Raw genomic sequence first — 12,299 nt, forward strand, 5'->3', positions numbered from 1 at the left:
AAAATATCATACTTTTGTGTTGGTCACAAATATCATCCTAGTATTTTTACTATCATGATTTTCCTGTCACAGTCCATATTTAGTTTATTAGTTCCTTATGTTGATTTTCATTTAGCAACATAGGATGGTGCTGGTCTACTTTCCCACCACCATTGGGCGCGCGACACTTATTTCTACATCAGTGTGGTGGTGGTCAGCGACTAATCAGAGGCTCGTATCCTCCCGTGTCTCCTCATTTTGCAAACTAAGAAGGCCTTTCTGGTTAAAGAGGAGAGGAATTTGATTTTTTAATTTTTTATCTCTATCCCTCCTCACTTTGCAAACTTACAGACTATCACTTTAAGTGTCTTACCAAACAACACAAGTGAGAGTGTGCACTAGCCAGAAGTACAATGTAAGAAAAAATTAATAGTGGAACAACTTAACTTACTATATTTCACGAATGCATTTAAAACACATTACGCGCCTACAAATTTTACAATTGTTTTCTCCATCAAATTGTACAATCTAATGAATGAATGCGCTTCTAAAGAGCCGCACATTGAGGGAAACAAAAAAACAAGGCTTAAGTGGAACTAAATAAGGTAAATCATGACTTAACCTGAACATGTGCACATCTACTATGCGTTTTTATTTTAGGAATTGCTAGAAAAGTACATTATTTGTTATATATTGTGGCTACTTGCGATATGGTTATTACTGCAACAATCTTCAGCAAGATATTTTATTGACAATATGACAACAAAATGTGTTTGTAGCTTGTGAAAAGCAAACTTGAAGTCTGAAGTCAAAGTCTAAAAAAGAAGAAGAACTTTATTTATATAGCGCCTTTCACACCCATGGTCACAAAGCGCTTTACATGAGACAAAAAGAAAGCTTTCAAGACTGGCCAGACATCATCAACTTTCCACAATCAAATCTATGTGAAGCTGCATTCTCCTTATTGTTACAGGTTGCAAGCAAACTATTTACTTGCACTGTGAGCTAACCAAAGGATTGAATCCAGGCTGTGTGAGCAACCCAAGCTAGAACTGTACAAGAAAGCCAGAACAGTACATCAAACGGCATCCTCTCACTTCTTCATAGCGTGGGAAACAGTTGAAACATCCATCTTTATAAACCATCAGGGCAGCAGCACCAAAAGAGCTGGCTGCAAAAAGCAGTGCAGTCTCATGTTACTTCCCCAATTTCCCACTGCCTACGACAAATTACAGCTAACCTTTAGTGCACAACCCCCACAGGCAGCAGAGAGAAGCATGAAAGCGAGAGCGAGGCAACAGCAGCGCACACGCTAACGCTAAAGTAGCATTTTAGCACCTTCTGTATTTTTTCTGCATCATTACTCCGAGCTGTGAATCCGCCACAAAAGGCTCCGAATGCCAAAAAAAGCGCTCTACTCTAAATAGTATGGGTTGAACTGGTGCTAGTATTGTCTTTTTTAAGCTTTACAACAGCCATTTTAAGCACAAATTCACTACAAATAATGAACGTACCGGTTACGAGTTCTCGCACTTCCGCGTCCACAGTTTTCCGCAACAGCCGCAGCAGAGCCGGAATGCCGCCGGCGTTCCTCACGGCGATTTTGTTCTCGTCCATGGTTTTGCCGTAAACCAAATTCCGCAAGGCTCCGCACGCGTTCCTCTGCACTTCCAGGACTTTGTGATCCAGTAAGTCCACCAGGTGTTTGATGCCGCCGAGTCGACAAACCTGCGGGACGAAACAAATGCTTGAATATACTGGTTATATTGATGCCATTTCGAGGCTATGTTTATCCAAAACAAATCCTTTCCCTCGTCATCTCAAGAATCCCTGCGAGGTCGTTCATATTTCGAATTAAACGTGATTTGTGTGTGATGAACAGACGAAGTCACAGCGCACGGTCTTTGTGGAAGTCGACATGGAATGAAACATGACTCTCTGGATCTGGCATTGTTATATTTGTTGTCGGAAGCCAATGGTGCACATACATTTACAACCAAATGATCATGTAGGCAGTTTTTTGGACTGTGTATGTATTTGAGTGACGTACACAGATTTTATTCATGACAAGTGTTTCCTTCCCGAATCCCATCTACTTAACCTCTTACCGCCCGCCATTTTCTCCAGTTCGGCATGAAAAGCTTTCTTGACTGGAGCCTTGAACCTATCGGCCAGTGTACAACGCCTCATTTGAAAGCTAAGACCTACAAAACTGATCTAAACGGATCTTTTGTCACAGTTTCATTGCTTTTTTTTGGTCACTTTTTTGTTGCAGTTTAAGAGGATATTTCAGGATTTTTGACATAGGGCCTCATTTCCTAGTTATCCAGAGTGTTGTTGATTTCTGGAGATATATTTTGATTTCATGCAGTCCTTATATTTGAAGTTTAGGGTGCTAAGCTAGTGCTAGGCTAGCGCATGTCTATGGTAACTAGCAACCTGCATTTAAATCCTCTTCAAATCATGGGGTAGTCCTCCAAACGTTGCCATATCTGATTTGTAGTAAGCTCCTTTGTGAATTCCACGTGTAGTAATGCCGGCCGCTGCTTAGCTTACAACCAGGAAGCTGATGCTGCTCAAATATAAGTTCTTTTAAATGCAAAATGGTTATATTAAAAAAATTATTCAGTCAACACAGACATTTAGATCGGTAGTCTGGTGTTATAAGTGATTTGCCTCAGGTGCACTGTGCTTGGGTCAGACTGTTTTTAATGCAGGCTACTAGTTACCATAGACATGCGCTAGCCTAGCTCTAGCCTAGCACCACTACACTTTTCAAATATAAGGACTGAAATCTCTCTTGTCACTTTTTTGTTTTATCCTTGTTTTCGTCTCCTTTTATTCGCTATTTTGGCGCTTTTTTCAAGAAGCTTTTAGATTTGGGTAATGCCCAATTGGAGAAAATGTGTTTGGTTCAGGTGCGGGTTAAGAGGTCAAACACAGCATGAATGGCATTTTTGTAGTGTATCGATGTCGTGCAGGTCTGATAAATACGACTTGGCAGTTCAGACTGAAGCTGCAATGCATAATATCAGATACACATCAGACTCAGGACACAAAAGTGGTCTAGGTCGTGTTAGGTCAGATACAGGGCAAAAAAAAACACCGAATAGGGTTACTCTTGCCTGCAGTCTGAATGTAACCTAAGTGCCTGAGCGTGTGAGCGTGCAGATATACGTCAACAAAATAGTAGAAGGACAAATGTTCCGTGCTGAAAGTATCGTCTCCGAGTTGAACAGTAAACAAACTCCCATGTCCTCACCTCGGTCTTGATTCTGTTGTCTCCGTAGCACAGGTGTTGCAGGTAGGCCGCTGCGTTGGCCTGCACTGAGGGGAAGTGGTGCTGGAGCATGTGAATCACCTCCGTCAACTCCGGGTCGCGCCACGCAAACTCCCTAAAGAGAGCACGGAGAAAAAAAACATCAACTTCAGCTTCAGTCACTATTGCAGAACCCCGGGGCCAACACGATAAGTCCAGGAAATGATATTGACATCCGCTCATATGTAATCTAATCTGTTTCATACACACACCGGGATTATTAAGGCTTTACGTGCTTTTACCCAAACCTGAACTCATATGATGGATGAGGAGCTCCATTGTGTTCTGACTTTTCTTGTTCAAAGTTGTGGGGGGAACAGTGGGAAAGCAACATGGTCATAAGTGCCGTTGCCAAACAATGTTAAGAGGCAATTAGGTACATTACTGGCAGCTATTCAAACTGTTAGCTTGCTCAAAATCTGTTAACGCCGCAAACCTCAGACAATAAGCGTCTTGTAGGAAAAGCTTTATGACTTTAAATGAGTTCTGGTATGCTGTAGCAATATTGACAATAGTAAAACAAACTTTGTAGCAAACAAATTACATTCCAGAACGAGACTTTGAGAAAGGCTTGTAGCGCTTGTATTGTGTGGAAAGTTTAAAGGTTCTGTACCTGATTTTTTTTGGTTTGTTTACGAACAATGAAAGTAGGGGCATGTAATATTTAAACTGTTAGTATTCCTTCGTACCTGTCAGAATGTGTGTTTCACAACTTTTAGGGAGTAAAACAAAGCTTTACTATCATGCTAACGCTAACAATAACAAGTGTTCTGGCCGACTCTCCATAAAAAATGCTTTATAATTCAATTCTCAAGAATAAAAATAATAATAAAGCACAAAAAAGGCCTTTAAACTACAATTTCTAGAACAATATAAAACGGCGTGTCCCGGATGCTAACAATTACAACTGCCTTGGCTTCCAAATATCATCCAATAAATCACTATCCGCACAGCGTCGGGGCAGTCCACGTGCTGGTTTCTCTGCAACAACATACATCAGGGCAAACAAAGCTCCCAATGTGCCAGGTCAGGGGTTTACTGCGGAGGTCACCGCGCACCCGCAGATTACACAGGTTTGTGGGGACAAGAGCGGACGCAGCAGTCTGTGAGTGCCCATTGTAAAGAAGTCAGGCATATTAGAAGCGGCTTAATGGCCAGAGCGGTGGGCCACAACACCGGGGGGCTCCATGTTTGAATAGTAAGGGGACACTGGTGTTGACCCAGCAGAACAGGGGTGCCTTGTAAGCACACAGTGTTCCCTTTAAATGACTGGGCTAGGCTATGCTAATGGCTAACCACTGGTTAGCATTGGCTAGTTTTCCCCTCAAATTAGCACACATGATAAATTAAAATAGTTGTTTGTGAGTGAGGAGACAAAAACGTTACCTGACGCCATATTGGATAATGCTTCTAATGTAAATAATGTCAAACTGAACCTGAACTGAAAGCACAAAGCCTCTAACTTATCTATCCTTCCTTTCTCACTTTTATTGTGACAGAGCGGCAACAGGAATTACTACAGCCACAGGGGGTAGCCTACTGCACAAAATGCAACGACATCTTAAAGCATTCAAATAGATACGTTTTTTGCCTAAAATGCAAACGAATGATTAGCAACAGTGATTAGCTTTCAGGACCAAAAAGACTAAGTCATTAGCGTTTAAGGCAAAACACTTTATTGCTGTACTTTGTGTTGTACTGTGGTTGTAGTGAGTCTTATTTCTTCTCTGTGACAGTAAAAAAAAAAGTGAGAAAGGCAGGATAGATGAGCTGTTAGTAGCTTTGTGATTATAATGCAGGTTTAGTTTGACACTATTTACATTAGAAACATTATCCAATATGGCGGTGGGTGTCGTTTTTGACTCACGAGACTCACAAAAATCTATTGCAAACTAGAGGTCAACCGATCTGTCGCGCCGATATATGGAGATTTTACAATATCGGCTGTCGGCTGATCTAGTACCGATAAAAGCCAATATCTCCGGGATAAGTGATAGAGACTTCCCGTTTTTTGCATCTGAAAGATTCAGGGCTTTAAAACGAGTCCTCCCACAACTTCCTTGGCCTCAGGGGAACAGAGAAACATCGCAATAAAAATTGGTTAAATAGTTTCACTAAACCTCAGTCAATATGGACATGCCGTGGCTAGCAACAGTATGATAATGCTAACGGCAGCATGCTAATGCTAACGGCAACTAATCAAAGCTGGGACAGAAACTATGATTGGATCAATTAAAGTAATAAAATACAATCGTCCTCTGCTGGAGCGGCCAAGTCCTTGCGTTTTAAAGGACTAGAGATCAGACATTTCGAAAAATTGGCCAATAAAATTCCCCCAAAAATCAGCATCGGGCTTAGAAAAACCCATGTCGGTCGACATCTACTACAAACAAAATAAGACTACAAAGCGTTATATCTTGGTTTTGATTACAAATACTGCTTTTTAAGACAATTTGATGTCATGGTGTGCAATGCTTTGTACCACAGATACTGTAGTAGTAATGCATCCAATAATATACTTGCAGTGAGTCTATTGAAGATTCAAGATTTTTTATTTGTCAAACCATGTGAATGCCACATGTTGTAAAAATGCATAAAGCTAGAACACTTTGCCTTGTTTGTGACTTAAAAATAGTTGAAAAGCAAGTACTGCCTACCTTGGATCTTTCTGAATACTGTCTATCGAGGGTGAGCGTGTGGCGTCATCGTCCATAATAACAGCTTGCCGAGCGTAGTTTGGGTCCAAGGGCCGGTACTGTGACGTGCGGTAGGGATCAGGGTAGGTCGGCGTGCTGTTGAGCGCGTAGTTGCTTCTTTGGTAGGTCATAGCACTGCGCTGGCTGGACGTCCTCTGCAAGCTCCCCACACCTAAAAGTTCAACAAAACAAGCAACAAAAGCATGCCAAGTTATAACGACAACAAGAACAAGGAGACCAAAGGCAGGTTAGTGAGAGATTAGCGGACCTTTCGGCTTAACTGCGGCACACCGGCTTACAAACTAAAAAAAAAAGTGGCAGGCTGGAGTGGAAATACAAACAAGCATTCTGTCCAACTCAGCAAGTTTTCAAATCTGGGTCCAATTAATGATGAAACGCAGCTCCCATGGTTCCCCGAAAGCAAAGTTCCTCTTCTTTAAAGTTGTTGGCTTCTCCTTCTTCTTGTTTTTTTTTCCCTTTCTTTACAAGTCTGCACACAGCCAAGAGGAATCCCGCTGCTTTCCAAATAGGACAGGAGGGAGTCAACCTGGTCCGCAAATCCCTCGCCGGTCTATTCCTAGCTTTACTTGCTAAGACACAAGTTCATTCTTCCAGGCAGGAATTTATATCCATCTTGACAGCCTTCTTGTTCAATCGTTTTGCCGCTCCAAGTGATGGTATGGCCCAGTTTTTTACGCACAATGGGTCAACATCAACAGGCGCGCTGGAGGTATAGCATGTGATGGGAGGCAGCGTGACTGGCTTGATCCGTATCAGCCAACCAACCGGACGAGGCATGTGCGCCACGCTCCGGCTCCCCCCACCCCACCCCCCACCTCCTCCCACACCAGCCAGGAACCAAGACGTCAACCCGGCGGGAGCGCTCCAAAAACACAATTTCTCACATGAACGCACTTCCATGTTGGACGCGGGCGTGAATTTGGTGCAGTATGGTTATCGAGCAGAGAGCAAAAACAGAAGAGTAAAAAAAGTACAGAGAGGGTGAAAGCTTACAGGCAAAAAAGATTGTAATTTTGGACGCATGTTTTGAAATCTATCAATATCTTATACAATTATTAAGATTGTTGCTTGTTGGTGTTTTTGTCGTTCCACCAAATAGTCAGGTTCAAGATGCAATTTCCCCAGATTAGCAAAACTATACATTTTGAAATCTTTATTAAATAAGCAATCAGAAAAACAATGTTTCCATTTGCTTATATATATATACGATAATAGGAAAAATAAATTGAACGAACATCTATATCGGGAGTAAAAAACGTAGTTTGGCGGAAATTTGCAAAATTTGGCATAAAATTCCATTTAGTTGTTCCAATCAAAAAAGGCAATGAAACCCTTGTCATGTGTTTCATGGAGTTACCGTAGCGATGACCCGAACTTCCCATTTACTGTAATGGAAAAATTGTACAATTGCACAATTTTACCAAAGTGTCAAGGGCAAATGGAAACATTGTTTTTCTCATCGCTTATACCATGAAGTTTCCAAAAATATATCGTTTTCAGACTCTCCATGAAAATCCCAGTGGAAATCTAAACATAGTGAACTGGACTAAAATAATTCTAGTTTATGAAGATATTGACAAAATTGCAATGAAATAATATGAATTCCTCTGTAAACAAAGGTTAATGAACGGTAGCCATTACTTTTTACTTCAACTTATCATTTTTAAAGTAACAGTACAATTATTTGAGTAAAGTATTTGGTTAAGAGTAAATCTGTGAGTGACAACAGCTTCATGTGGCAGATGGAAGTTCAATTAACTTTTTGTAGCAGTGGTAATCGAATTATTATTATTTTTGGAGTAAAGTAAACTGCTTTTGGCACCATAGATCAAGATTTTATACATGATTTAATGTTTAGTTGGATTACATCAGCCCTAAAAACGTTTACAGTTATTCATTCATATAGTACACAACAAGTACTTAAGAAACTTTGGGTCATTACTTTTTCCTCAGGCTGGAGTAACATTATTTTAAAGTTAGGTTACCCTTACTTCAGTAAATCATTTGGACACTCGACCCACCTCTGCCAATGCATAGCTGTTTAATTTTAATCAAGACATTTCACAGTATATAAATAGAATAAATAGTAAATAGAATAATATATTAAGACAAGACACTAAAACAGAGCAAAGTCTAATCAACAGCTAGGACTAAATTTCACGACTCACTTTAGTCCAGCTTGTTGGATATTTGGATGTTTTTCTAAGTTTGTATAACGATATTTGGACACATCCCTCCAACTCCTCCCCTCAGCTTTTGGACAAAGTTCAGTACTTGGATGTCACATCAAATCTCTCGCACAAAAAATAAAGTAGAGCAACTTTCCTGGGACAAAAAACAGACAGCCAGCGGGGAAAATAACCCACTGAAATTTCATTTCACAAGATAACAAAAGAATGCTTTGGGATCAAATTGGATTTTTCTAATGAGGTACCTCTCACAAAAGCTTCATATCGAACAACCCCCGACTTCTCTACCCCTTCAGCTCTGCTTCGCCTTGTGCGTGTCCTCAATATAGCTTGCATTATATCTGTGGGGCTTCTGCGCGGCATCAATAGCATTTATTACAAGAGTTATCGGTCTAAACAGATCTTCGACGTGCCAGGGAGGAGGCAAGAAAGTGTGTGTTGCAAACTGATCGAGCGCATCAAATGTGACGCCAAAGTGAGGGGAGCCGGGAAGACGGGCAGGCTGTGGAGGTGGCTAAACCAAGCTGTCCTCCAGCCTCTTCATCCTCCAGCGTATTCTGCCGCTGACACACGGGTAATGGACTGCTTTGTGGCAGGATGACATATCAGTACCTGCCTATTAACTCTGCCTCACCCTTTTCTCACTGACAGCGGAGGGAGGACGGCAAAAAAACACAGGCTGAAAGAACAAAAAAGAACAGAAAATTGAGGAGGACTCGACAAAGAAAAAGCTGAAGGGCAGATGCACAGAGTGGTCCCAGAGGGATATAACACACTGGCAGGCAGGAGATGCAGAATTGTGTGGACAAAGCGCACAGATGTACTACGTTAAAAAGTGCTTATGTTGCAAGAAGCGCATGGACTCCTTTAAAAGACACGGGCTGCGATTCTCTCGTTCAAAGCAGACAGCAGGATTTACATTGCAAAAACACAAACACAATTAAGTATACATTGAGAGAACATCATTTAGAAAGCAAAATGTGCCGTCTACATGACGTATAATTACAGAGAGATTTATCAATTGCCAGTGTTCAAGATGACAAGCAGCATCTTTTATTTCTATTTAAATGATGATGAAGTAAATCCAAATGATTTTCATGAAGCCACTTTGCAGAACATTTCAGGTTATATTATGCTGCCATGTCCTAAAAGCAACTAATGTGATACATGTATGCCAACCATGAAGCTAACAAAGCTGTAGCATGAACAAGAAAAGCTACAAATCAGGTCTATAGAGAGGCAAGTTATTAAAGGGATATTTCAGGATTTTTGATATAGGTCCTCATTTCCTAGTTATCCAGAGTGTTGCTAATTTCTGGAGATATTTTTTGTATTTTATGCAGTTCTTCTGTTTGGAGAGTTACTTGGTGCTAGGCTAGTGCAAGGCTAGCGCATTTCTATGATATCAGCTAGCCTGTATTAAACACACAGTGTACACACAGTGCACCTGAGGCAAATCACTTACAACGCCAGACTAACGATATAAATGTCTGTGTCGATAGAATAATTTTAACTATTTTGCATTAAAATAACTTATATTTGAGCAGCATCAGCTTCGTGGTTGTATAAGCCATGCGGTGGCGGAGTGATCTGCTAGAAAATAGTTCCTTAAAATGCGATCATTCATGTGATGCAAGGTCAGTTATATTCCAAAAATTATTCTATCGACACAGACATTTATATGGTTAGTCTGGCGTTAAAAGTGATTTGCACAGATGCACTGTGGAGCGGGTCAGACTGTTTTTAATGCAGGCTAGCTGATACCATAGAAATGCACTAGCCTTGCACTAGCCTAGCGCTACGGAACTCTTCAAATGTAAGAACTGCATGAATTATTAAAAAAAATCTCTCCAGAAATCAGCAACACTCTGGATAACTAGGAAATGAGGCCCTATGTCAAAAATCCTGAAATATACCTTTAAGGTATTTTCCCCAATAAAAGACTTGACTAGTGATTAAACTAAAGCTTGTGTTTTATTCCATTTCTTGGATGAAATGTTTTGTAGCATCATTTTTAAGCCATGATCCTATCCAAACATGAGCACACTCTAAACAGAAAACATTTTGGAAAGCATTCTCGTTGAATTTATTTTATTTGACGTCCCTGTGCAGCAGAAGGGCACGCATCATGATTAGGATATTACAAGCTGCGGCAAAAGCCCGTTATCTCCCCCCATTCTCCCGAAGCACTGGGGCCTTTTCACATTTCTTACAATAATATGGTGCCTGTTTTGTCCAGATTCCCCTGACAGTCTCTTAGTGATGATGTATTGTAGATGGCAGCCCCACATGCTGCATTCATATTTAATAAACAAAGGGGAACAAACGTGTGTGTGCGTGGAATAATAAAGGATTTGCAGGTGTCGTCTTTAAGCCCTTTTGATGTGTCTTTGTATTCTGTCCTTTTTAGTTGCCGTCTTGTCTGTGAAGGTATCCGGCTGGTCTAGTGATATTTTAGTTTATTTCACATCTTTACATTACTTGTTGCAAACTTTTAATAGACTGTAGCTTCATTTCGTTCACAGTGACTACGTTGGCCAGAAACATCAGATAACTGGAGTAATCGGATAACCCAGTAATCAGATCTGATGCGTTTATATTCACTTCAGAAATCGGATTATCCAAAAACTCTGGGTTTTACATGAGCCACAGCAGCTTTGAGCCCCTGCAGAATGAGGTTTGAACGACATTGATTTGGACTATTTACTTTATTTTCCTGGTTAGTTTATACACAAGAGTGAAAGACCAGAAGGAAATAGACGTTACATCTTTATCAGATAATGTATTTCAGATTATGCTGTTATTTCTTCAGTAATCTGAGAACTCCAGAAATCAGATTATGATCAGATTTTTGGTCTCCATGTAAACGTTGCCAATGTCACCGAGATCTTGATAGTTTCATGTATTACATTTTGGAAGCTGGTTAAAAGTGTGAAAATGTCAAAATTATCTTAGTGACAAGCCTTGCCTGAATATTAGTCATTATCATATAAACTGCACTGCATTTTGACACAGCATACATTTATACTTTTCACATCGGACAAGCTGATGTTAAACAGAAAGCCTCAAAACAAAAAATATCCCCACAACAAAATTACATCCGTCTGCCTGAGGTAATTATAGATATTTATCCAGTTTTTCTTGTCGACAATAACAAACTGACAAACAGGATAGATCAATACATGACAAGATTTTTTTTTCTTTTCTTTTTTCTACTAACCTGACGCACTCCTATACAGAGTGCCCGGCTGAGTGGGGCTCCTGTACAGCGGTCCCTGGTATGTGCGGTCTTCGTAAATTGGCGCGATGTGGCGGTCAGGAGATATGGCTGACCTCATCTCCTGTCCCAGCGGGCTGTGCTGACTGGCGTAGGAGTTGCGCATACCTACACGTGGATGAAAAAAAGCATTGGTTTATACCTGTGTCGTGTGCTTTCTTCTGCTACTTATCTAATTTGTCAGGAGAAACAAGAGTGTGTCAATATGGATGTCTTATTTTCTGGATTGTACATTTATTTTCTTTGTACCAATGTCACTCTGCATGATGATGTAGTAGCTTAAATTAATTGAATTTCTTACTTCACAGGACAAACAGTGAAAATAAAACAAGCCAAACAACAAACAGCGCAAACAAATGAAAGGACAAGAAGTGCAAGGGAATGCTGACAGGTCGCTATAGTGACAGACTGTGGAGCTAGCATTAGCCTCAGTGTGAGTCAGATGTAGAGCTGGAGGAGGCAAACAAGTTATTCTAAGTGCTTGGAGAAAAACAAGTTTTATTGATCCAATACTAATCAGCAGCCGATTTCCATCAGTAAATATGATTGGCACAAGTCAAGTATAAAGATGTATTTCTTATACTTTGCTCAAGACTCTTTTCAGTTGTTAAGTAAAGCATCAGTGGAATTCTAATATATCACGCAAGTGCACTTTACCCAACTTACATTTAACTACTTTCTACCTTCATCCTTTCCGAGTGTTAATGATGCTTATTTTTGAGTGCGAATGTTATGCCGCGGTCAAGGGTGCTTTGAGAAACAGGAAGTAAGTCAGACAGCCAGGCCAGCAACCCCAATTACTTTTTGATTCAACAAAT

General features: G+C 40.5%; 1 protein-coding gene across 1 annotated transcript in view; it reads right to left on the minus strand.

The window, feature by feature from the left end:
* Positions 1-12,299, minus strand: part of pkp4 (plakophilin 4) — a 116,333-nt gene that overhangs the window by 25,908 nt on the left and 78,126 nt on the right. The window contains 4 exon segments of the mRNA XM_079562841.1: positions 1,494-1,707; positions 3,242-3,374; positions 5,956-6,166; positions 11,425-11,589. Coding sequence (XP_079418967.1) covers positions 1,494-1,707; positions 3,242-3,374; positions 5,956-6,166; positions 11,425-11,589 — 723 coding nt within the window.

This window comes from Gobius niger (genome assembly GCF_951799975.1).
Source record: "Gobius niger genome assembly, chromosome: 9".
Classification (NCBI taxonomy): Eukaryota; Metazoa; Chordata; class Actinopteri; order Gobiiformes; family Gobiidae; genus Gobius; species Gobius niger.